The sequence below is a fragment of the Corvus cornix genome, chromosome 26, assembly GCF_000738735.6.
Source record: "Corvus cornix cornix isolate S_Up_H32 chromosome 26, ASM73873v5, whole genome shotgun sequence".
Classification (NCBI taxonomy): Eukaryota; Metazoa; Chordata; class Aves; order Passeriformes; family Corvidae; genus Corvus; species Corvus cornix.
The window spans coordinates 4,368,725-4,393,829 of record NC_046354.1 but is presented as its reverse complement, the minus strand read 5'-3'; the positions used below and the strand labels follow the sequence as shown (position 1 = coordinate 4,393,829).

General features: G+C 53.3%; 2 protein-coding genes across 2 annotated transcripts; both read left to right on the top strand.

The window, feature by feature from the left end:
* The first annotated feature begins 981 nt into the window (after positions 1 to 981).
* SRSF3 (serine and arginine rich splicing factor 3) lies at positions 982 to 7,122 on the top strand. The gene is made up of 6 exons (XM_039565315.1): positions 982 to 1,090; positions 1,847 to 2,054; positions 2,964 to 3,098; positions 5,284 to 5,322; positions 5,932 to 6,018; positions 6,287 to 7,122. The coding sequence occupies exons 2-6, from the start codon at positions 1,849 to 1,851 to the stop codon at positions 6,312 to 6,314; spliced, it is 495 nt and encodes a 164-aa protein (XP_039421249.1). The 5' UTR covers positions 982 to 1,090; positions 1,847 to 1,848; the 3' UTR covers positions 6,315 to 7,122.
* An 11,581-nt stretch (positions 7,123 to 18,703) lies between these two features.
* CDKN1A (cyclin dependent kinase inhibitor 1A) lies at positions 18,704 to 23,567 on the top strand. The gene is made up of 3 exons (XM_039565316.1): positions 18,704 to 18,785; positions 21,167 to 21,580; positions 22,307 to 23,567. The coding sequence occupies exons 2-3, from the start codon at positions 21,175 to 21,177 to the stop codon at positions 22,354 to 22,356; spliced, it is 456 nt and encodes a 151-aa protein (XP_039421250.1). The 5' UTR covers positions 18,704 to 18,785; positions 21,167 to 21,174; the 3' UTR covers positions 22,357 to 23,567.
* The last annotated feature ends 1,538 nt before the right edge of the window (positions 23,568 to 25,105 follow it).

Here is a 25,105-nt window from a genome sequence, read left to right as displayed (position 1 = left end):
AAAATAATGTGGGATGCTGCAAAAGATTTTGGGAAATTCCAGTTAATGATATCAGCTGGTTGTTTTTCATTCCACTTGGGTTTCTGGAATTCTGGTAGACTGAGGACGCCCCATCCTCTGCACAGTTCCTGCTTGGAAAGCAGAGTCAACGAGCATTAATTTATACTCAAAACGCCTTATTGTACATGGTATGATCCAAAGTATTATTAATTATACTTGTGCCAGATAAATTAGTCTTCTTTGGCCCATGGCAAAGACATGAAGTCTGGATTAAACGCAGCCTGGTTGCGAAGGGAGGTTTTTGGGAGATTATTGCAGCAACAGCCCTGGGTGGGTTTCATGTATTACCTGATAAATCAGGAGGTTTGTTATCTAAGGCAACCCCTTTGGAGCAAGTTAATTGTTTAATTAGAGGTTAAAACTCATGTTGTATGTACAAATGTCATGTACGAATGAGAGTTTGGCAAAGCACATCAACAGCACTGTGTATCTGTAACTAAAATTCCTCCTTTCAAATCCTCTCGTTTTCTCAAGTGCTTAAAAAAAGTTCCGTCTTTTGTGCCTCAGTAAGCAAAGCTCAGACATAAAATTTACCAAAAACTCTGGCTTACAGCAGTTTGCTCAACACACTTATTAAAAGCTCATGGGGACAAATGGCTCTGAGAGAATTGAAACGTTCTAATGTGTTAGCCCTACCTGGACGGATCTCACCGGGCCAGAAACACAAGGAAATAAAACTTTATTTTTCGTTTTAGACAGAAAAAGAACAGTTCTGGGGGCGTTACCGTTCCCGCATTTCAGGGCCCGGGCGGGGCCCGCAGAGCCGCCTCAGCGCTCCCGCCATTGCCGCCAAGATCCCACCCACCTGCGCGCGCGCGGTGACGCCACCTGTCAATCAGCGCGACGGCGCCCTCTGATTCGCTGTTGCATAGCATCACGTGGGAGAGGGCTGGCCCTATATAAAGGCGGGCGGGGGAGGCGCCGGCCGCCATTTTGTCCAGTGAGGAAAAGCGGAGCTGGGGTCTCGCTGAGGGTCGAGTCGGCCGAGTTTAGCGCGGGCTCCCTTCGCGCGGCCTCCTTCTGAGCACCGGTGAGGATCTTCACCGCGGAGGGCGGGGGGGAGGCGGCAGCCGCGGTCTCGGTACCCGGCAGGGCGGATGGAAGCGACGGCGGCGGCAAACAAAGAGCAGCCGCCATTTGTAACGCGGGGCCTGGGGCGGCGGCTGCCGCGGCCCTGAGCGGAACCGGGCGGGGAGACGGTGGGTAGTCCGCGGGTTGCCGGGAGGAGCCCGTTCTCGGCCTGCTCCCCGCGGCATGTGAGGCGACGTGGGGCGGGAGGTGCCGTGGGGGCGGAGTGGCGGCGTCCCGCCCGCCCGAGGCAGCGCTGGTCCCTCACACCGCACCGAGGAGCAGCTCCGGAGCGCGTCCCCGGGCAGTGCCCACGGGGCTCGGCCGGAGATGGCGCTGCCCCCCGCTTTTGTGCGCGGATTGCCGTGATCCTAATCCCGATCCGGGAACAATGGAGCCTCCCCCGCGCAGCGCCCTCTGCAGACTTCCCCCGCGCTAAACAAGAAGAGGGGCGCAGGAATACCCACCCCTCAAACCTAAACCGTAAAAGTAAATGAAATTCTCCGAAATAGTGGATTTTAATCACAATGCGGCATAGCACGTCTCTTTTTTGTTGGGTTTTAACGCTCTCCGCCCACCCCTTTCACGCAATGTTTCCATAAGCTCGTATCACTGCTGAAGTTTCAGGGGGAAGCAGCCACTAGAGTGACTTCCCTTGGAAGTGAGCAAGCACATGCGCTGTGTTAAATATATGTGTACTTCTTTTTTCTTGTCCTAGCAATGCATCGCGACTCTTGTCCTCTGGACTGCAAGGTTTATGTGGGTAACCTTGGAAACAATGGCAACAAAACGGAGTTAGAGCGAGCTTTTGGCTACTATGGACCACTGCGCAGTGTATGGGTGGCGAGAAATCCTCCTGGTTTTGCCTTTGTGGAATTTGAAGATCCCCGAGATGCAGCTGATGCAGTAAGAGAACTAGATGGAAGGTAAAATGTGCTTGTGTGCTTGACTTGGCTGGTCAAAATATGAGACATTGTAGGAGTGGTACATTTATAAATTGGGAAGCTGAAACTGCAGGACTAAGGTCTTGATACGTTTGTTATGCACTATTTATTTATATGGTACTTTAAGGGTGTTCTTATAGTGCAGAAATAGAATCCCAGAAAGGTTTTGGCTGGAAGAGACCTCAAAGCTGATCCAGTCCCATCCCTGCCATGGGCAGGGACATCTTCCACTGTCCCAGGTTGCTCCAAGCCCTGTCCAGCCTGGCCTTGGAGACTCCCAGAGATCCAGGGACAGCCACAGCTCTTCTGGGCACCCTGTGCCAGGGCCTTCCCACCCTCACAGGGAGGAATTTCTCCCCAATATCCCATCTAACCCCGCCCTCCTTAGTGAATAGCATTGTAATGGTTAATTTTGCACTTCACAGTTGAACTCCCAAGTTAGAAATTATTTGCATCTCTTTATGTGTGTTAATTAAATTGCAGATGGTGTTACTATAAAGAGGCAAAACTGATAATGGAGACTCTCCTTGCTTCCTTCCCTGCTTTACTGCTTTACTGGCACAGCAGTTTTGAGAAGCAGCCAAACCTTTTGTCTGCCATAGAATCCCAGAACGGTTTGGGCTGGAAGCCCATCCTGTTCCACACCCTGCCATGGCCAGGGACACCTTCCACTGGGTAGATCAGGTTGCTCCAAACCCCGTCCAACCTGGCCTTGGACACTTCCAGGGAAGGGTCCACCACAGTCATGCTGGAGCTGACTGAACACTGTGCTTTGATGACAGAACATTTTTTGCCCTTATCTGTTCTTTTTCCCTTTTGTGGATTGTGTATGTTTTATTCTGTGCTGCCTTCTCCCTGGAAATGCTAACCAGTGTCAACCTCTCTTCCCAGAACCCTGTGTGGGTGTCGTGTCCGAGTGGAGCTCTCCAACGGGGAAAAGCGGAGTCGGAACCGCGGCCCCCCTCCATCATGGGGCCGGCGTCCTCGGGATGACTATCGCAGGAGGAGTCCCCCTCCTCGGCGCAGGTACCTGGGCACAGCACAATCCTAGAGCTCTTGGCACAGTTACCACGTAGCATCCTAGAAGCAGGCTTGTTAAAGGCATGTTGATGGATAACATTCATCTATCTGATCATGATTCGGAAATGACAAATGCTAAAAAAAAACCAAAATCAACCCCCCACAAAATCGAGGTGAACTTAAGTTGTGTTGAATGTTGTTGGCTTTTGTCCTTAGGTGACTGTGCAGTTGGTAGTCAGTGCCCTCTGTCCTGGGCTTATCCTCCTTCCTCTTAAAATCTGCTCATCTTCTAGCCACACTTTCCCTTTCTTCCCCATACTTCAACTTAGCCTGTTCCTTTCCTTTACTCCATAATGGCAGAACATGACATACAGCAGTTTAGCATTTCCATACCAATGGGTTTTTCCACTTTGTTTGCAGAACTTAAATACTTCCCAAGCAGGCAGCTGTTTAATAATAGATTGAGTAACAGTTGCTCTAAACATCTGGAATCTTGACACTTTAGTGTTAGCTGGAATTAAAGCATCGTGTGACGATCCTGTCACTTGAGGTTTGCAAACCCAGCTCTAGCATATAGCAGGATTTTTGGGAACTGGCACGTTCTTGGACCCAGACTAGTTTGTCTGGCAGTTTAAGTGTGCAACGTGGTTTTTACAGGACTGAATTTACCTGTGGCAGGTGAGTGAAGTCCTCCCAAGTCAGGGTTTCAAGCTTACCCTTTTGCTGTTGAAAAAAAAATAACACATTAGGAGTATTTGTTAGCTAATAGATGGTTGTACTGATGGCTTGTTTTTCATTTTTTTTATGCTTTTTGGTCCATCTATTAATAAAAATGAACCCGTTACAGAGTCACCATCATGTCTCTTCTCACCACCCTCTGAGTCTGCATTAGCCAGCCAACTAGCCCTTTCAGCGTCATGTGACCAGCGCGCCCCATGCAGCTTGGCTGGTGTCGTTTCACATGACCCAGGCATGGCCAGTCGTCAGGTTGCACCGCCCTTTGGTTCCCGAGCATGCTGTTTTCTCTCAGCCTTCTCTCCAACCTTAACCAAATCGGCAGCAGCCACCTCGACCGCCCACACATTCCCGGCCAATCAGCTCAGCTGTTTATTTACCAAATGTCTTCACAACAACTACAGCAGCAGCCTTCGGCTAACAAAAAAGCAGGAAAAATCCACAACACCCCCTTCGCCAACCAACTAAATACAACGCAACATCTGGCAAAACCTTTTCAGCAAATTCTTCTTGGCAGTCAGTCCGGCAGCCTCACCTCACCATTTCTAGCTTGTTGAAACCAAAGACTTGTAAGTTTTTCCTGCTTATACAGTTTACTGCTGGTTAAAATAAGGAGTAAGCGGCTTATAAGTAATTACTTTTCTCAATCAAAGGCTGGCTGTGCATAATTGAGTGGTAACGTACATATGTTGCTTGAGAAAACTTTTAAGGGTGATATGGAAGCTCTTACACTGTGAATAATGTAAAAACCAGGATATTTGCATGTGAGATGCCAAACTAAATTTTTAATAAAGCTCTAACAAATGTAGCTTTTCCTTGCCAGAAAAATCCTATCACCTTTAAATGGTTTTACTAACAGTTTTCAAAACTTAAAACAATTACTTTTTGGGATGAACTGGGCCGAGCTAAGGTTATATTTTTAAATTTTTTTTTTTTATAAGAAAATAGTCTAAACACACTCTATGGCATTAAAATGACAATCACAAATATGCAGTTCTAATGTAGCACTTAATGGCATTATCAATATTGACACTGAGCGCATTTTCACTTTTTTTCCACTTGATATCTCTTATGTCTTGTTATGGACCTTTTTGGCTTGCATGGGTTCCAAAACATTTGCTCTGTGCTATTTTTTTTTTTTTTTTTTTGGAACCACCTGTGGGACTTTGGTGTGGTGTTCTGGGCAGTGTATTTAGTTGAAATGGAAAGTGTTGCATTGGACAACTCTGCTCTGACGCATTCTTAGTTAAGTGAATTCGTGGTTGGAAACGTGCTGTTCACACTGAGCTTGGTTTTACTGCCTAATCTTTCCATGCCTTTTACTGGATGATGGATGCCAGTTATTCTTGGCACGTTCCCTGGGCCCAACAGTGAGTTTGACAAGTTGGGAAATGCCTCACCCCATTAAAGCTCAAAGAATGGATAAAGTGCCTCACATTTGGTTTTCTGGTTCTAGATCACCGCGAAGGAGAAGCTTTTCCCGGAGCCGCAGCAGGTATGAATCCCTTTCCTGCCCCATGGACTGCTCCAGCCTGGAGGGCTGAAAAGGAGCAGCCCAAAACAGCTCCACGCATAGGCTGTGCACAGTCAGACTGTAGTTTGGTAAAAGGGAAACAGATTTGCTTCTGTCATACTGCTTGACTGGAATTACTGAGCTGTTAGAGATTCCAGGGATAGCCGTGGAAGGATATTAAGAACAGAAGTAATTTCCATTCTGCAGCTGTTTGGGGTCTTTGTCAGTTTTCCCCAGAGTTTAAGTGTTAATGTGCTACTCTCTCACAGATACTGTGAGCATAGGATCATAGAGCCCTGAGGTGGGAAAATACCTTTAAGATTGAGTCCAGCCATAAATCAGGATGTGATTAGGTGGGATTCTGAAAGAAAAAACTTCTGCAAAGTACTGCATGCCTGTTCACAGCACGTTGTAAGCTGTTGCTCAGGCTGATTATTCTTCCCTTGAGAAAGGGTTAATAGCAGCACTGGTAACAGGTTTCCCCCTGGTTGAATAGTTAAAAACCTTCGCTCCTGAAGGGAAGCTCCTCAGGGAGCCTTGCTGGCCTAATTGAGCTTTGCTCTGACAGTGTGGTGTTGTGATCTGTACCAGGTCCCTCTCCAGAGATAGAAGAAGAGAAAGATCACTCTCACGGGAGAGGAACCACAAGCCTTCTCGCTCCTTTTCCAGGTCTCGCAGGTAAGAAGAGTCTTCAGTGTTGGTGTGTTCTGAGTAAATGTAAAAATGGCTTTCTGTGCCTTGGTAAATACTGAAGAAGGCAGTGGTGGAGAATCACTTATAGTGTTGTAGGAGATTCTTCACCCTGAACAATAAAATACTCAGTTTTATTAAATGAACAGTATTTTAAAAATGCTTAAGTATCACCTGCTGATTGTGGCTGGGGGGCTTAAAGGAAAATCTGCTGCTCCTGACACCTGGATCCTAACTTTACCTGTCTGTTCTTCAGTCGCTCCAGGTCAAATGAGAGGAAATAGGACTGTGGGAAGGAGCTGTGTACAGGAAGTCATGAGATCCGAGGCCAGGAGTATGTACAGAACATTGTTTTGTTTTGACACTTCATAAAGCTTGGTGCATTTTTAAAATGTTTTAGCTGTTGAACTTGCTTTGTTTCTTGTATCTTGTAACAGGTGGCAAATGTAAAGATGTGAATCTGTATATGGTTCTGAGCAGATCCTATGATTTGTAATGTTAATGGTTTTCCAATGTACCATTAGATGCTCTGTGTGTGTGTGTGTGTGTGTGTGTGTGGAAGGGCAAATGGTCTGTGTTGTGTTGCTGGGAGAGCACGGCTGGGCTGGGCTGGGGGTTGCTGGGGCTCAGCTCGAGGAAGTGTGCTGGGATGGTGTGTTCTTGTGGAATCAGACTGGGAGCAGAGCAGGACATGGGTGTTCCATAGCCTATGTCTGGAAAAGAGAATAGTGAGCCAGTGGCGCCGGGAGGGAAAGGGTTGGGCTGCAGCTTCATCCAGCTCCAGTTCTGACTGAGCTGCTTTATATTCCATGAAATAAAACATTGTAGCTGTAGGGTCAGTTAATTTTGTACTTGGTGTGAGTAGAGTCCTTAATTAGCTGATTGTTGATTGACCATCTATTCCAGAACCTCTGAATAGACCAAATCCACAGCAGAACTGACACCTGGAGTGGATGTGTTGTGTCTAATGGTACATTGTAAACATTAGAAATTAAACATTTCTTTACTGTACAAGAATTTTCATGTCACTTGTAAAATGTCTTTTGTGAGATCCTTGGGATTAAAGTTTTGGTTACAACTTGTTGTTCAGTATATAACTTGTCCCTGACTGTGACAGTCACCCCACCTGGCTGTAACACACCTGTGAACTGTCAAACTCAGCTGCACCTGGCAGTGTCTGCTCACCTGTCTGTGGTGAGGTGCAGGGTGTCCCTCTGCCATGGCAATCTAATCCCTGTTCTACAGGTTCAGCTGGGGTAGTCAGTAGCTGATGCCACCTGGCTTCTTGCCTGACAGTGAGCCCTGGAGTGATTCCTTGGAAAACCAGCTGGAGATGCAAAGGTTCGCTATGGACTTTGCATGCTGGCTATGGGTTGGGAACAGCAGTTAAGGTATTCATCCTATCTCAGTTTGGAAGTTGCTGGTCTGGAAACCAAAACTTACCCTGAAGATTCACTTCCTCTAAATGCAACATGGCTGGAGAGCAGGTGGAGCTTCCCCCACTGCCCAAGGGCTACCTTGGTCCTGTGTCCCAGAGAAAATGTGCTCCATTGATTCAGTTGTGTGGTTTAGATTAAATCCCTCATGATGAACACTGGTGATGGAATTTCCTTCACTTGGTGGTGTCCCAAGCCAGGGACAAGGTGATGGTGAAGCTCTAAGGGAAGGATGTACCAGTGCTGCCCCCTTGGCTTGCTGAGCTCAGTGTCTGGATTTATTTTTTTTTTTTTAAATCACTTAGTGTTATTTATGGTTGGACTGGGACTTGAAGGTCTCTTCCACCCTCAGTGACTCTGCGGTTCTGTTGATCAGTTCAGCACTGTGTGTTGCTGTGGAGCGGGATTCAGCGGTGAGCTGGGAAGGCGCAGGCCCGTTCCCGGATTTTGCCGGGCCCCGTTTCACCTGCGGAGGGTGAGGGAGGAGCGGGTGGGGCCGGCTCGGCCGTGCAGTGCCGCCGGTGCCCGGCAGAGGTCAGGGCGGCTCCTCTGTGCCGGGGCCGGCTCCTGTTGGCTCCCCCGGCGCCCCAGCCCAGCTCCGGGCCGGGCAGCGGGGCCCAGGGGCTGCCCGCGGCCGTGCTCGGTCCCGTTGCCTTTCCCTACGTGCCTGTGGCAGTGTCTGATGTGCGGAAGGCTCACAGCTTGCGGTGCCTCTGCCGGCACAGACGTTCCTCCTGTGGTTACCTGGGGGAACAAGGAGCCTTCAGTAGTTCAGCTACTGCAGGGAGAGAAATCTGAAGTGCCAGAGACAGTGGGGGAGCAGGTTGTGGTTTTCATATGCAACAGTCTTGCGGAACTGGAAGCATTTCAGTTTCAGGTTTCTGACTATTTTACTCCTCAGTTGAATGAAGAAGTTGCCCCCTTAGATCAGAAGTGTGCTGGTTTTATGTAATCAAGTGGAGGTTTGAACGGGAACACAACAAACAGCTTCTAGAATAAGATGGGAAATGTATAAATATGTATGAGCACTGACTGGGCAGCCCTTCCCCCAGGGTATAAGTAACAAGAGTTACTTTTGATGTAGCAACACGTTTGTGAATTTCATGTGTCCCATTCCTGTCTGAGGGAGTGACGAGCCTGGGAATGTTGCATTTAAAAAGTTTACTCTCAAATTAAATGTACAAGGAAGTGTTGGTGTTCTAAGGCCAGGGACATCCCTCGCCTCTCTCCAAAGCTTCGGACACCAGGAAGAGTCACCAAGCAGTTTGTCCTGGCCAGGGGAGGACAGAGGGACACTATCCAAGGCTCCTTGGCAGAACCTCAGCCACAGCCCTGCTCCGGAGACCCCTGGGGTGATGGAGCAATTGCTGCTGCCTGATACCTTCCAAATGGTTTCAGGGCCTGGTTTCATGGTGCTGACAGTAATGATTGATGCTGTATTTCTAATTTGGGGAGAGGTTTAGCTGCCCTTGTTTCAGGCAGAAGCATCCTGGGGTTAATTCTCAGAGGTCCTCAGCAGTGCCTGAGCACATCCCAGTTATTTTCTACACTCTCCCTGGGGAGAGCATTGTGTGCAAATGGGTTTGCAAAGAAAAGGATCTTGTTTTTTTTCTTTTTATGTACATGCTGCTCCTTGTTTATGACCAAAGATCATGTTAAGAATGTGCCTTGCACTTAGAAAGTGGAGAGGTTTATGATGCCCTTGCTTTTGTTGGGATTTGTTCCACTGGCCTTCAGACAGGGTCGTGCTTGGGTGAGGAGTTGTGATCCTCCCAAACACTTGACAGTGCTTCTGGTTAAAGTGCTCCATGTGCAGGATGATGTGTCCTAACAGGTCATGTAACCACATACATGTGCTAGTTATGACAAAAATGGGAGAAAAGCATTGCTGACAGTTAATGTTAGAAAAGCAAGGAAAAAAAATCCCTTGAAAAATAAATGTTTTTGTCTGTTCCACTCGAATTCACCAGGTTTTAGGGTACATTATTCTTTCAGAGCTGACCCTGTTCAGAAAGCTGAAGGGAGCCAGTATGGATCATACCCAGTGTTGATTTCAGAGCTGAGCCTCGGGAAGGATTGCTGCTTCCCTATGCCAAATCCCTGTTCAGTGGGGCAGCCTGGCAATTTCTGGTTTCTCCTCTGTTAAATTGATTTGCCTTCCCTCTAAGAGCAGAAAAAACCTGCCAAAGTCCAGACCCAAGCATTGCTCTGTGAAAGAAGAACTTCTATCCTCTTTGACAAACAGGTGTGCTGTGTTACCCCCCCTCATCCTCCAAAGCCAGTCTGGTTCTGGAGCTTTGCTCTTCTGTCCTCCAGCCACAGCGGGAACTGCGGTGTGTTACTAATGGAAGGGCCTTGCATTTCATCCTTTGCCTTTGCATTTCCTTTTGTTTGAAGTCAGAGAAACCAGAGAGACACCACACAGTGCCCATGGATCGTCTCTAAACCTCTCCTGCTTTGGTGGGGGTCTGTCAGCAGAACCCAGTGCTGGAAGTATTTTTTGACCTGTAGATGTTTACAGGGTTTTGTGCTCAACAGAATCATGGAATCACTAAGGTTGGAAGAGCCCTCTAACTTCAAGTCCAACCATTCCCCCAGCAGTGCCCGAGTGCTTCTGCAGCTTTTTACTGCTGTTATCACCTCTTTTCAGTTTCCAGTTTTACTTTCATATGCCATGATCTCCATGAGCTGCCTCAATGTCTCCTGACATACAGATCCTCGAAGTGGCTGAACATTGGACAAACTTATTTCTGCTGCATTTTAATCCCTGTCCCTGTACCCGCGTTCAAATCCTGCCCCAGACATACTGTCCCAAAAACTGAGCTGCAGTCTCCACCACGGATCGCCCTGCTCTGGTGCTGTTGTAGTGCAGAGTCTCTTGGCTGGAAGAGAAAAAAAAAGTGAGAAAACTGGAGCATCAACCCCTTTTGCAAACAGAAAAGCTGACGGGCAGGAGTGCAATTCCAGTTGCTCCGGTTCAACCTTAGCTCCCGCATGGGGCGATGGCACAGGGCCGGGCCCTGCCGTAAAGAGGCGGGTCCCCACTGCCCTGCTGCTGGAATGCAGCTGCCTCCAGCTTCACAGCTCAACCTGCCAGAAAGAGGCAGAATAAAGCCAATTTTTGCTTGGCTGTGCTTTGCAGTTGGTCAGTCAAGCGGTTGCCGGAGCTGAAGCCGCATCCCAGGCTCTCACACGAGAAGTGTTCTGGCTTCCTCGAAACACCGTCATTGTCTGGGGTTGCTCTTTCGTTTCTGCAGTTTCACTGGGGCACAGCCACGACTTCCCTCTATTAGTGCTCTTCAAACAAACACGGCTGGGGACTAAAATAAACACAGGATCCAGACAAATATAAAATAGACGATGCAAGGGGAACGCTATGTTCGTTCCCAAGTGATTCATTTGGCTATTATTTAATAATTTAGTGGCTGACATAACTTGAACAAATCTTCACATTGATTTGGGTGGTGTTTCTGCTTGGTCCTCTAAGTCATTTTAGCTGTCAGTTTTTCTGTGGGAGTGATCCCAGCCAGGAAGGGGAAGTGTATGTCCTTCCCATCTGGGTTCTGTCACCGATTCCAGCTGTGTCACTCCACGGCCTCCCTGAGTGTGAGGAGATTCATCCTGCTACAGTCATGCTGCTGTTCTTGGGCACTTTGCTGGACAACACAGACTGGTTGTGATGTGCCACTGCCTGATGCCACCCCCAAAACAGCCTGACATGTGTGACAGCCCCTGGGCAGCCCCAGTGCTCTGTTGGGACCGTGCTATCGGGGTGCAGCAGTGGTATCAGGGCGGGGCACTGTGTCACCCAGGCTGTCACTTGGTAAGATCACCCCTGCCAGCTGTGAGAGAGGTGTTATCTCCTCGTGGGCAGAGGCTGCTTAGAACATGAATATTAGGACATGAATATTCAAAAATATTCAGCAGGAAGCCCTGGTGCTGTCCCAGCCCTCCCTGCTGATGGAGGGCTCGCTGTCAGTGTTTGATACAAAGTGTTTGCTGTCAGTGTTTTGTAGAATCCCAGGATGTTTTGGGTTGGGAGGGACCTTAGAACTCACTTTGTTCCACCCCCTGCCATGGGCAGGGATGCCTTCTACTATCCCAGGGTGCTCCAAACCCTGTCCAACCTGGCCTGGGACACTTCCAGGGCTGGGGCAGCCACAGCTTCTCTGGGCAAACCTGTGCCAGGGCCTCAGCCCCGTCGCAGGGAAGGATTTCTGCCTAACACCAGTGTTATTACACCTCCTGCACTGGGTGCTGCTTTTCCTGGTGCTGGATTGATCAGCTTTTCATGCAGTTGTACTATAAACTTTGTGGGAGGAGGTTGCCCCAGCTGGAGAGATAAGCTCCAGGTGTGGTTTGCTGCCACTCCTGCCAAGTTGTCCTTGCAGCTGCCTGGCTGACACGTGCCGCTCGGAAACTCGTGGATGAAACTCCGCCAGATTTGGAGTCAGGAGTTCCCCTGTGCAGGGGATGTTTGACAGGGACCCGTGGGGTATTTTTTGATCTATAGATATTTTCAGGGTTTCTTGTTTCATAGAATCAGGAAATCATTTAGGTTGGAAAAGCCCTCTAAGGTCATTGAGTCCAACTGTTCCCCCAAGCACTGCCAGGTCTAGCACTAACCCGTGTCCCTGGGTGCCACATCCACACTTTTTCTGAAGTACTTCCAGGGATGGTGACTCTGCCACTGCTCCGGACAGCCTGTGCAGGTGCTTGACAACCCTTCTGGTGAAGGAATTTTTGCTAATGTCCAATGTAAACTTCCTCTGGTGCAGCTTGAGGCCGTTCCCTCTCCTCCTGTCCCTGTTCCCTGGCAGCAGAGCCCAGCCCCCTCCTGGCTCCCCCCTTCCGTCAGGGAGTTGTGGAGAAAGTCCCCCCTGAGCCTCCTTTGCTCCAGGCTGAGCCCCCCCAGGTCTCTCAGCTGCTCCTGGTGCTCCAGACCATTCCCCAGCTCCATTCCCTTCTCAGGACACACTCCAGCCCCTCAATGTCTTTCTTGCCATGAGGGGCCCAAAACTGAACACAGTACTCAAGGTGTGGCCTTAGCAGTGCCCAGCACAGGGGCATGGGCACTTCCCAGTTTTAAGACATCCCTCTCCTTTTGTCTCCCTCCTGCTCCCTTTGTGGATTTACAATTGATAATCTATAAATCTCTCAGTGTTCTGCAAAGCCGAGGTTTGTGCGGAGGTGGGAAGGGATTTGGTGCAGCATTGCTGCTGCTGGGTGAAGTACAGAACATTTTAACCCCGTTTCCAGTCTCTGTGGCACTGCCCACCACAGCTCCAAGTTCCAGAAAATTTTCTTTCCCTGTTGCAAGGTGGATTTTCACAGGCCGGGCCAAGAAACCAGTGAGGGTGGCTGAAACAGAAAGGTTTTATTTTGGCACCTGGAACTCCCCAACTTTGACCTCTGTGGAACTGGACAGAGCCCCTCTAGTGTGTGGAGCACGTCCACCCCCATGGCCCAGCTCGGGGTCAAGGCCAGCAGGGGCTAGTGGGGTGAAAGCTGCTCTTCCATCCTCACTCCCGAAAATCCTGCTGTGCCTGACTGACATGTAGGAGGAAAAGTGCAATTGACCCTTACCCTGGTGTCAAGGTGCCATATCATCACCACTGGCTTTATTGCCATCTCAGCTGTCCCCTCCCATTACCTCTGCTCTGCTCCGGGCTGTGCACGAGTCACCGTGCAGGGCTCTGTCTGTCTGTGGTCTGGGTCCTGGTCCTGCCCTCCTGCGGATCCCATTTCATGGCATGTTCAGGGTCTACCTGCCCCTGGCTCTGTCCCTTCCCTCCCTCTGCCCACGCCCAGCCCCACTCCTCGCCCCCCAGCACAAGGGCAAAGTGAATCATGATGCTGTGCTCAACTGGGGCATTCCCGAAAGGTGTGACTGGAGATCCCAGGAGATGGTGACACACGCTGAGCCAGCGGGTGGTGGGATGGGCAAGCGGGCCAGCATATGCATCCTGGAGCCCAGGTTTGTGTGGACAACCCCAAATTCCCAATATCTGGGAGTGGAAACACCCCATCCTGGTGTCTGGGCGCTCTGGGCAGAGGGTGCCCCAAGGAATTGGAGTTGTTTCAGAGGTGACATCATGAGCAAGTGCTCAGTCAGAGCTCCCCATCCTCACCTCCTCCTCACACACAGCTATAAAGGGCCAGATCAAGCTCCCAATGGATTTCAAACCATCCCATGGCTTGGAGAGCAACAAATCCCTCAGCAGCAGCACCGTGCCACACGTGCCGTGCATTGGGAAGAAGTTACGTCCATTGACAGCTTCCATGGGCTGGGCTGCACTGAGGGCTGTGAGCCACATGGACAAGAGCAATCCTGCCCCACACTCCACTTGCTTATTCCCACCCACGGGGGGAATCCTGCTGGGTAAGGTCCTGGAGTTCCTGGAGCAATCCCTGTCCTCCCCCCCTCGCCGAGATGCCTGCAGGGAACTGCTGGCTGCAAAATAACCCCCAGTGGACGTTTTGGATGGACCTTATTCCTTGCAGGAAGCCCTGCAAGAGGCTGGAGCCGCTTGCCCTGGTTCCCAGCGGGGTGTCCCTGTCTCCTCCTGGCATCTGCCCCATCCTGCCGCGCTCCGGGGCCGTGGGCAATGAGGTGGAGCAGCAAGGGAATAAAGGGGCAGCCGGGTGCAGGGTTTGGAGCCAGGTACTGCGCCCGCCCGGCCGCGCTCCGAACAATGAGGCCTTTGCTGCCAGCAAAAAAACCCCACAAAGCTTCCAAGCTGCTCATGGAAAGTCAGTGAAGCAATTACGTTAATGACTATGAATGGGGCTAAAAACAATCTTGGATGAAAATGAGTGAGGGGCCGAATGAAGCGACCGATTCATAGCCCGGCTCCCGCATCCAGGAATATTTCCAGTAAGCAGAGGCCTTGTTTTAGGACTGTCTCATCCCCCATTTGTGCTTGGTGGGACTCTATTTCCACTCTGCTGGGTCTGGTGTCTCATCAAAATGCCTTCATAAATGGGGCAAACAAGGGCTGGATATGGCAGGGGAACAGTCAATTAACACGATCCGAGTTCTTTTAGGGGCAGAGTTAATCAAGCATTCAGCGTTTTGTCATTCTTGTCTTTCTTTCCTGGGAAAATCCTATTAGTATAAAATCACTTAATTGGGCACTTCAAAGAGCTGATGGGAAAACAGGCTTCTCTGGGATATAAACGCCCTCCAGCCGAACACTGGGTTCATTTAGACTTCTGCTGGAGCGTGAGGGTTTCATTAAGAGCCTTCACGTTTCCCACTTAAAAGAAAAAAGCTTGTTAGTAGAGATAATAAAAAAAAACCACACAGAAAAAATGCTTGGTGATTTGAATCTTGCTGAAGAGGATTTTTAGTGCTGGAATACTCAGGACTTTGTCCCTGCAGTCTGCTGCCCTGAGTCAAGCAATTTCCACCTGCCTGGGACGTTCTGGCAAGTACAGCTGTTTGAGGAGGGGGAAAAGTCACCCCTGTGCCCCATGGAATGGGACACAGCCCTGGTTGGACATTTGGGCTGTAGGATGTTGTGTTCTGCAGGACTGAACCCCAACCCCGTGTGCTCATCCCCACTCTCTGTGCTGGGGCAGAGGTCCTGTGTTAGTTCCTCCCATTCTCAGGGTGTTTCCCTGGGTAGAAATTTGGCTTTTTGCAGAGTTTATGTTTATCTCACCTTGAAAAGTAAGTGTGCCCTGATCTCTGCCATCTCCATCCCGAAAGACCTGAGGGATGCTCATCTGCCCAAATCTTTGCTGGTTTTCCCTCTGTGCTGGTTGATCTAACAGGATTATTATTTCCCCACCTCAAAAAACCCTCTTCACGCAGACCTTTGACTACTAAATCTCAAAACCATATAAAATCCCTACACGCAGGAATTTGTGTGCGTTTAAAACAGTCCTTATGAGCACGGGTTGGACCTCACTGTGTTATTCCTGTAAACACGGTTCCATGAAGCCGCATTTCCCCGTTCTCCATCCTATCCAAGGCTGGAGCATTCCAACCCTGATTCCTCCACCCGACCCAAGCCGTTCCCTGCTCCATGCTGGAACTCCCACCCATGTCCCCGTGGCTTTCGGGGGTGCTGCTCCCCGAGTCAGAGGAGGACACGGGACAGGGATGAGACTCGAGTCAGAAGCGATTGTGCCCGGGCACGTTCCCGGCCGGATCCCTGGCTGTGCCGAGGCCGGGCTGAGTCACACTCCGGCTCTGCCTGCTGTGACTAATGTGTTTGCTTCCGTGTCTGCAGAGGCTTCCACTCCCTTCGGCTTCGGCGGGATCCACCTGGGGCGACCCGCTGGGAATGAAACGCTCCCGAGGGCTGAGCTGCTCAGTTGTTCGGGTGCCCCCGGTGCTGGGAAGGAGGTTCCTTTGAAGGCTGTGAAATATGCAGTCGTTTAATGTATTCCTTCTGCTTCCAGGCATTAGGATGGGTTATTCAAGGAAATTATAAAGATGGATTCTCCCACGACCACACCCCTCCCGGGTGGGGGTTTGGGACCCCTGGGGAGGGCGAGCCTGGGACGGGAGAGGTGACAGATCCCACACTGTGGCTATAAATGGTGAGAAGGAAATAGCCCATCAGCCCTCGGCGCTGATCCTGGTCCCCAGTCCTGAATCTGCCCTCCTCCTTCTGCTCCTCCTCCGTGTTGTGGGATCAAACACCATGAATCACCTTTGGGATTTTCTATTTTTTTGAAATTCCTGTACGGCCTTCTTATTCACTCTTTCCCCACCCCCCTTTTTTCTCTGGTAATGCCACTGCAGACGTGCCCATGCACTTCCTGACCCAGACCCTGACGCCATCCCTCTCCCCACTTCCCATTTCCAATAACCCACTTGGCTGAGGTCTCCTCCGATGCTGGCGTGGCCGGAGCTCCCCTCTCCCGGAGGAAGGGAAGCGAGAGTGGAGTTTGGAAGAGCCAGAAACCTGCGCCCCTCTCCCCACCCCCCGCCATCCCAGGGTGTGGGGAATGAACCCTCACCCCACCAAAAATCACTGAGAGAATTACAGAGTTACTTTCCTAAGGGAAAATCTATGTCTGATTGATTTTCTCACTGGTCTAGCCCTGGGATGAATCCCTGGTGTAACTGGGATGTTCCCAGCAGCCAGGCTGGTCGGTTATCTCCCTTTTTGAATCCCTCACTCGTGGAATCAGTGGCTGTGGAGCCACTCTGGGTTGCACAAACTCCTTCCTCTGCCACTTCAAAAAGCTGCTGGTTTGATGTTCCCATTTCTTTCTGTGCACTGGAGAGCTTTTATGGAAAAAAGGGATCTGTTTTAAGCAGGGAACATCCTCTGGTAAGCGCTGCTTCATCCCAGAGTCCCAGGTGGCAGCTGGAGCTGCAATGACCCGAGGTATGCTCAGAGTGCTGCGGCTGGGACGGTGCCGATTGCATCCCTCACATCCAGAGGGAGCAAACCCACACCTGCAGCTGGAGCAGAGCTGGAGCTTGGCAAGGAAATGATCCGCAACCAGCCAGCGCCGCGGCCACCTCTGCAGTGAGGCTCTGAAGGCTGCTCCTTGCAGCCACGAGCAGAAATCATTCCCAGGTGGAAAATCCAGCGACAGCTTCCCTGTCCCAACTTGCCCCCTCCTCTCCTTGCCTATTACAAATGGAAAGGCAAGATGAATTTTGGAGCGTTTAGGTCCAGACTGCAGCTTTCCAGGATGGATTTTCAGCAGTGTGTAGCATGAATTTAAGGTGATTTCCCATTCCCTGTCCTCCTTTTACCTTTCCTGTCCATCCCACTGTGCCTGTTTGGAGGCAGCCAAGGGGCTGAGCAGCCACCACTGATCCAAATCCCAGCACCTCGGCACAGCCCAGCTCCACAGAGTGGGGATGAGTGATTGCAAAACCCTCCTGCAGCATGTGGCAGCATTCAGCCAAACATGCCCAAACATATTTCCAGCTGCTCTGGCCAGTGGGAAGCTGCTGGTCCAGCTGGAAAAAGCAGGAGTGATCTGCACACCAAGGATCCTCCTCAGCACCCCAGCACCTGTTGCCTCCAGGGGCTTTTGAGGGGACCTGGCATTCCCAAAGGATCGCTTTAACACGGCTTTTGTCACTTGGAATTGTGCTGTCACCTCCTTGTGCCCATGGGAGCAGGTTGTGCTTGTGTCCGTGTGCTGTGAGGTCTGGGCTGGGACGGGCTGCAGGACACGGGCACTGTGCCCAAGCTGGGCTGGCTCTGAGAGCATCCCTTCCCTTCTCCTGCCGCAGGGCAGGGATGGACCAACCGACCAGGCTCAGGGCAGGAGCCCTCCAGCCCCACAGAGTAACCCCAGCAGAAGCTGCCCTGGCTTTCCTGCCTGTGGACTTGGCTGGCTTTTCCAGCTAAACCACAGATTCCCTCAAATCCTTGCCGCAGGTTCCTGCAGGACATGCACAGACTTGTTCCTCCTCCTTATCCCTGCCTGGACATCTGCAGGACTCAGAGCAGCAGATCCTACTCCAAACACTTTTTCCACCCACAGCGGATGCTGGGGTTCAGCTGGTGGAGCAGAGCCAGGCCCGGGGAAGACAAGCCAGTTCGAGAGGCCAGCGACAGCCCAGGATGGGCTGAGCAGTACCAGGGGGCCAGGGGAACATCATCCTGGTATGGCTCTGAGCTTGGCACCCCGAGGGGCTGAGCCACCCCTTCCTTAATCCACAAATCTCCTTCCTACAGTGGCCTGGTGGGTGGGACAGCCTGGCTAGGACAGGACGCCCTTTGAGATGGCTAAAGTCCTGCATCTCCTGGCTGGAATGTGGCACCCCTGTATCCATTGGGGGATCCCTGTATCCCTAATGGGGGCGTCTCCCTGTCCCCAGCTCCCCTCTAGGAAGGGGGTCTCTGCATCTCCTCAGGGTGAGGTCCCTGCATTTCCTGATGGAAGGAGGGCCCTGTATCTCCTGGCTGAGGTTTCCCTCTGGTCCCTGATGCTGGGTCCCTGCACCCACCCAGGAAGGGGTTCCCCATATCCCCTGATGGGGGTCCCTCCATCTCCTGCTATAGGGGAGTCCCTGCACTCTCCAAGGCAGGGGGTCCCGGTATCCCCTGATCCAGGTCCCCGCCCTTCCCTAGGAAGGGGGTCCCGGTGCCCATGGTCCCGGCATGCCCGGCTCTCCTCTGGCACCGCGCATATTCCCGGGACCGGGAACCGGGATGAGAGAGAAAAGGGTTGGGGGGGGGCACACGCAAGACCAGGGCGAATGCAGTGAGGTCGGCCGGGGAGGGCGGGAGGGAAATCCCGGGCGACGCCGGGACCGGCGCCCGGCTCCGCCCCTCCCTCCGGTATAAAGGCGGCGACGCGGCGGGCACCGACAGACGCTGGGAGACGGCGGTGAGTGCGGGCGGGGTCGGGCGGCGGCCTTGCCCAGGGGCTCCGGTCCTTCACTGGCCAGGGACGGAGGGCGAGCGCCGGTTTCCCCGGGGTCCGCGGTGCCTGGAGCGGGGGAAGCGCCGTAGCGGGGCCGGCTCTGCCTGGGGCCGCGTCCCCAGCGCGGGGAGGGAGCGGGATCGCGCCCGGTGCCGGGGCTGGCGGTGCCGGGGCTGGCGGTGCCGGGGCTGGCGGTGCCGGGGCTGGCGGTGCGGAGCCCCGGGAGCACCCGGAGCCCCCTGGGGGGATGCGGAGCCCCCGGGCTGGGCCGCGCTCGCCCCCCGGTGGCCGCGGCGATGGCGGTGCGGGGTGCCGGGTGCCGTGCCGGGTGCCGTGCGGGGTGCCGTGCCGGGTGCTGTGCGGACGCAGTCCCGCCGCTGGGCATCCTGCGGGGCCGGGCGGGGACCGGCCGCCCCGTGCCAGCCCCCCCGGCCCCATCGGTGTCATGAGCCGGGCGTTCTCTGCGCGGGATCAGCGGCTTCAGCCGCTCCCGGATGCGGGTGCCCCCAGCCCCTCCTGCTTGCCCAGCCTTCCCCAGACTGGTGTGACTGGTCCTGGGTGTCGCAGGTGTCTGTGGAGCCCTGCTGGGTGTCTCCCAGGGGTGCTCTCATCACCCAGCTCGGCTGGGAGAGGTTTTAACGCGGCCGTGCACCTGCCACTTCCTTGCCCAAATCTTGGGGCTCCCGGGCGGCTGCCGGGAGCCTCGAAGCTCTTGCTGGGCAGAGGTCGCTGGAAGCGGCACCAGCCCCATGGGAGGGGACGATGACCCGGCCCTGGTCCCTCCCTCATTGGTGGCTTTGGCAATCCGCAGCCATGAGTCAGGGCGAGGGTGTTATCTCGAGGCTCCAGGGTGGCACCTGAGTCGCGTCGGTGACCTGAGGATGGGGACATCGGGACGTGACGCAGGCGGGGAGGGCTGGGGGCTGTCTGGTTGGGCTGACGGAACGTGTCCCTCTCCCACTACCTGCCCGGGCTTGCCTGGACATGCTGGGACTTGCCTGGCAGTGAGGTCACCCTGTCTGTGTGCTCAGACTGCCCGGAGATAGGAAGCTGGATTTCTATTTTTACTCGGGGATGCTGAGTCTGAGCACAGGGTGCCCACAGGGGTCGCCCCAGGGACAGAATGTGGCCCCCCCAGCCCCTGGGCTGGAGACTCTCACCGTGCTGGTGCCATGCCTGGGAATAGGATTATTGAATCATTAAGGTTGGAAAAGACCTCCAAGATCCTCAAGTCCAACCAGGGCCCGATCCTCACCTTGTCAGCTAGACCAGAGCTCTGAGTGCCACATCCAGTCATTTCTTGCACACTTCTAGGGGTGGAATGTGGGGAAGACAATGCGGCACAGGCAACCCAGAGGGGCTGCAGGTGCTGAATTTAGGGAGAAATCTTCCCTGCAGAGGCTGAGAATCTGCTCCTTGGGGAAGTTGGGGGATGGGGAGGATCTTTTGTGGCCTGGCTTTGGGTGTCCCAGATTAGGTGGGCAATGGGAGCTATGAATCTTTCTTTTTTAAGCAGATTTAATGAGTGTGGCTGTCCCAGCAGGGGCAAGCCTTATCTCTGAAAACTCAAATCCCAGAGCAGTGCTGACTCTTATCAGCTGGACCTGATCTTGGAGGCATTTTCCAGCCTTAACAATTCTGATTCTACGCTGAAGTTCCTCATAAGTGTGGGTGTAGTGAGAGGTCCCTTATCCCCACACAGTCCGGGGAAGGACTGCTCCGATGGAGAGGCTTTGGCACTTACTGGGAAGGTCAAGGCTTTTGGCACCGATTTGAAAAAAAACAAACAAGGTCTTGTTTCTGGTTACCCAACAGCTCCTTGCAGATAAGGAGGGTGGTTAGCAAAGTGGTCAAGCTTGTGGCACGTTCTTGCAGTTGCTTGAAGGTTTTCTTACCACCGGGTCAGGGTTCTTGAGATGAAGAAACTGGCCAGAAAAACATCCTGTTGCTTCACCTCCCCGTGTGCCAACTTGCCTTTGCCTGCATGGGAGTGGGAAGGAGCGGGGCTGTGGATGGAGCCCGTGGCAGTGTCGGGGTGCTGGATGCTCTGACCTGGCAGGGCTTTGCCTGCTGGAGGAGGAATAGGGAATGGTGACATCTGCACCTTCCCCATCCTCCTGTGTTGCACTGGGCTGTGTCTGACCTCAGCCGTGCTCAAGCCTCTGCTAAAATCTCAAAAGTCAGAGTCCAGATGTGTCTGTCAGTCCCCTCTGGGCTGCCTCACTGCAGAGCCCAGCCCAGCTTGTCCCACCTTGGCTACCGTGTGCTTTGCCTTGGTAGCCAGCACTCTCCTGTGTTTGCTCCTGTCATCCCAGCCCCCGTAACTTGCTCTGGTTTCCCCCCAGCCAGCACGATGCCGCTGTCCCAGAGCAGGGCTGGGCAGACCCCATGCAGCAGCAAGGCCTGCAGGAACCTCTTTGGCCCCGTGGACCACGACCAGCTCCAGCATGACTTTGAGGACAAGATAAGACAACAGCTGGAAGAAGCTCAGCAGCGCTGGAACTTCGACTTTGAGACAGAGACTCCCTTGGAAGGGCCGTTCAAGTGGGAGAGGATCCTCGTGGCTGAGCAGCCGCCCCAGGAGGTTCACAGCCTGGTCAGGGCTGTCATCAGCAGTGACAGCAGGAGCTCCTTGGCCCACAGGGTCCCCCCCAAGGACCGTGTTGGCAGGATTTGCCCCGAGGAGTCTCAGCAGAGCTCGCAGGTTTACAAGGCTGGTTCCCCACAGAGCCTGAAGCGTGGGCAGACCACGATCAAAGGTGAGTGCTGGGGGTTGCTGTCACTCCCTGGGGGCTTGGTGGCATTGATGTCATGGCAGGGACAGACAGAGGGGACTTGGGTGCCAGAGCCCTGCCTGGCTCTTGGGCATGGGGAGGGAACCACCCTCCATGGATCTCTCCTAGGGAAGCAGGGCCCATCTTCCAAAGGGAAAAAGGCGACCAGCTGGGTGCCTTTTGGCTGCTGGGGGCTGTGCAGGGGATGGGCATTGGGCTTGTGGGTTTTGTAGCTGAAGATGCCCCCAAATTCATCACCTTCAGTTCCGAAGACCTGACCCAATCATAGAATCACAGAATATTAAGGGGTTGGAATGGACCTTAAAGATCATCTTTAAGGTCCCGTGGGCAGGGGCACCTCCCACTATCCCAGGTTGCTCAAAGCCTTTATCCAACCTGGCTTTGAACAATTCCAGAGTTGGAGCATCCAGAACCTCCCTGGACAGCCTGTGCCAGTGTCTCACCTCCCTCACAGTGAGGTGTTTCTTCCTATCCTCCAAGGCCAGGGCCTGGAGTGGAAATGCAGGCAAGACAAAGAGGAGAGCTGATGCAGACTTACAGCTCTGCTCTCCGCAGCTTTGGGTGGGGGCTTTAGGGTGCAACCCCCTTGGGCTGATTTTGGGGTGCCTCCCTGGGGACACATCCCTCTTCCTGCCCTGCTGCTCCCAGCAGGCTGGAGACACTTTCCAACCCTTTCCTTCTTCCCTTCAGACTTCTACAGTGCCAAGCGGAGGATCGTCCCTGCCCGGCCCCGGCCGTGACTCGCTGCAGCAGCTGCCGACACCAGGGGTGCCCGTGGCTCCCCTGCCCCATGCTGTGTGAGCTGATCTGTACGAAGCAATGTAGAGTCTGTAGTTTCCTATTTATGAGTAGCTCTGGGGTCCTGAGGGACCTTCACTGTGTGCAATGTGGAGGAGGAGCCCCACGGCGGGGCTGGAGGAGGACTGAGATGGGCCTGGTGGGACCAAAGCACTGCCCTGCCTGCAGAGAAGTGTCCTCTGCCCTGTGCCTGTGGGGCCAAACACCGTCCTTGTGCCACCCTGCTGTCCAGCCGTAGATCCGTCCCTTGCCTAGGGACTGGCTGTGGGGGACACTTGTGTCCCAGCCACCTGGTGGCACCAGATATCTTTAAGAAAAGTCCCTGGTGTGCTTTGTAGAGCCCTGGGATGCCCCGGCTGCTGTCACACGGGGGTGGCCCTCTGTCCCAGCAGGATGGACCCAAGCACTTGTCCGTGTGTGGGAGCAGAGTGACGTGGAGGTTGCTCCTTCCCACGGCTGTTCCCTGGACAGTCCTTGGGGTGACTCACCAGGAACAGCCACTGGGGGACCAACACTGCCCCTGGGAGGCTTTGGGATCCCCTGCACTCTGCTGGCCCCAAATCCCACTTTCTTACCTTGTTGTTGTTGGCTTGTTGGGTGGTGCTGCTTGTGCCCACGTTCCTGCCTGCCTCAACACTGACACCGGGCTGGGGAGCCCCTGCTCTGGCTCTGTTGGGCTCCTCTAGGAAGAAGTCCTGCTCACCAGCAGGGCTGATGCTGAAATAAGGAATTGTAGCTTGTTTTCCTGGACTTTTTCTCCTTTGGGGCTGGCGGGGAGAGGACCCTCACCTGGCTCTGCTCTGGGACCAAGGGATGGCCTGGAGCAGAGGCTGCTGAGTTCCAGCACTGAAGGATGAGTCCCTGCTCCTGAGGGACTCGACACTGTCAGGTCTCAGCACTTTGATGGGGTTCATCTCCTGCTCTGCTGGATTTGGACTCGGGAAACTGGTGCAAGATGGTCCCAGGAAGAAAAGGGACAGGGTTGATTTCCCACCTTGCAGCACGATGCACTTTGCTGTCGGTGAAGCTGCCAAGCTCCCAGCACTAAATGTTTATTTATATTTAAAATAATGCTATTAAGTGTATGTGGGGAAAGGGGAAATACCTGTTTGTCTGAGAGTGTTAACTCTGAATAAACACTTATGTGAAGGAATTCTGGGTTAATGTGGATAACTGGGAGCAGGTCTGGCTGGGGGAGGGGAGAAGGGTGTTCCAGGGGCTGGGGATCCCTCTGGGGGTGCAGCCCTGAGCTGGGATCTGCCTTTGTGAAGGCTGAGAGGGATAAAACCTTGCCACAACCCCTGTGCTTGACCCCATTCCTTGGGGACCGTGCTCTGGTGCTGCCACCGTGTTCCCAGCAGAAGCCACTGCCACCTGTGTGAGATGTCCCTGCAGGACCCCTGTGTGAAGGTGGCTCCTCTGTTGCCCCCATTATTCCCCCTTCCCCACTGTGACCCTGTTCCCCCTAACCCTCAGCACCCTGTCCTGTGGTGCATGTGGCCATTAGCCACGGGCAAGCTGGTCGCCTCCCTTACCCCTTTAATGGGGTGCTGGGTGCCCAGCCCCACAAGGGTGACCCACGCTGTGGGATGGGGACACAAGAGCATGGGGTGGCACTGCTGCTGGAAACGTGCAGTGGCATTTCCTGGGGGCACTGAGGTTCCCTGGGAGTCAGGGATGTCTCTACCACTGGCTGCTTCCTTGGAGGACTGAGCAAGGCTTGGATGCAGACTCGGGTTCTGGTTAATGTGAGAAATGACTTAACTTGCAAAGGATCCAGGTGAAAAGAAAGTCGATGGCAATGAACAGCCTTGTGTTATTGTTCAGCTGGGCATCCCGAAAGCATCTGCCTGTCCCTGCAGTGTGGGGTGACATCTGTGCAGGCCCATGTCCCTTGACATGCAATCACTCAGCCTTTGAGCTGCTGCTGAGTCAAACCCTACAGCCTTAGCCCCTTTCTAACCTTATGTCAGTCCTTCCAAACCCCCCTGGCTGCTGCCGGGAGCTCCCCTCTGCTGTCATCTCCCATTTGCCAGGAGCAGTGGCAATGAAGGAAATGAGAAATAGAAATGAGAAATAAATCAGTGAAACCCCCTTGTCCGTGTTTGTGGGTTCTGGGGAGAGCCAGGGTCCAGCTCTGCTGTGCCAGAGGGAGCCGGGCACCAGGGCTGGAGCTCTGAGTCCCTGGGACACTCCAGGACTGTGTCCCCCCAGCTTTGGGACACAAAGCAGTGATGGGCTCCCCGCAGCTGGGGAGTGGATGGAAACTTCCCACTTTCAGCCCAGGTTGTGTTTTGCTGCTCCCACCCCAGCCTGGCCTCAGCACAGAGCAGGGATGCTGAAGGTCAAACCCCCACAGGGGGAGGGTCAGGTGGTTCCCTTCCCTTCTTCCCATTCAATCCCCTTTCACTGACACCTTCCAGCACCTCATCGGCATTGGATCATTCTCTCCCTCCTGGATCGTGCCCTCCCTCCTGGGCTGTGCCCTCCGGTGACCAGCGCTGATCCTGGCGCTCGCTGCCAGCACGGCTCTGCCACTAGGATTACAATGCCAGAGTCTTGCTGGGCAGAGGGCACAAATCAAGCTCTCCCAGGGATATTTAGGGTTTTCCCTTCAAAAGGGAAAAATTTCTCCTCAAATCCTTGGAGAAAGCAAAGCCAAAATCCAACCTTCTCCATGCAGCCACAAAC

What these genes read in the sequence shown, in the direction of transcription:
- SRSF3 (XM_039565315.1), top strand. Translation starts at nt 1,849, where the DNA reads ATGCATCGCGACTCTTGTCCTCTGGACTGCAAGGTTTATGTGGGTAAC. An exon ending in TTTTCCCGGAGCCGCAGCAG is followed by an intron (nt 5,323 to 5,931) that starts GTATGAATCCCT and finishes GATCTGTACCAG; the next exon opens with GTCCCTCTCCAGAGATAGAA. An exon ending in TCCTTTTCCAGGTCTCGCAG is followed by an intron (nt 6,019 to 6,286) that starts GTAAGAAGAGTC and finishes TCTGTTCTTCAG; the next exon opens with TCGCTCCAGGTCAAATGAGA.
- CDKN1A (XM_039565316.1), top strand. Translation starts at nt 21,175, where the DNA reads ATGCCGCTGTCCCAGAGCAGGGCTGGGCAGACCCCATGCAGCAGCAAG. An exon ending in TGGGCAGACCACGATCAAAG is followed by an intron (nt 21,581 to 22,306) that starts GTGAGTGCTGGG and finishes TCTTCCCTTCAG; the next exon opens with ACTTCTACAGTGCCAAGCGG.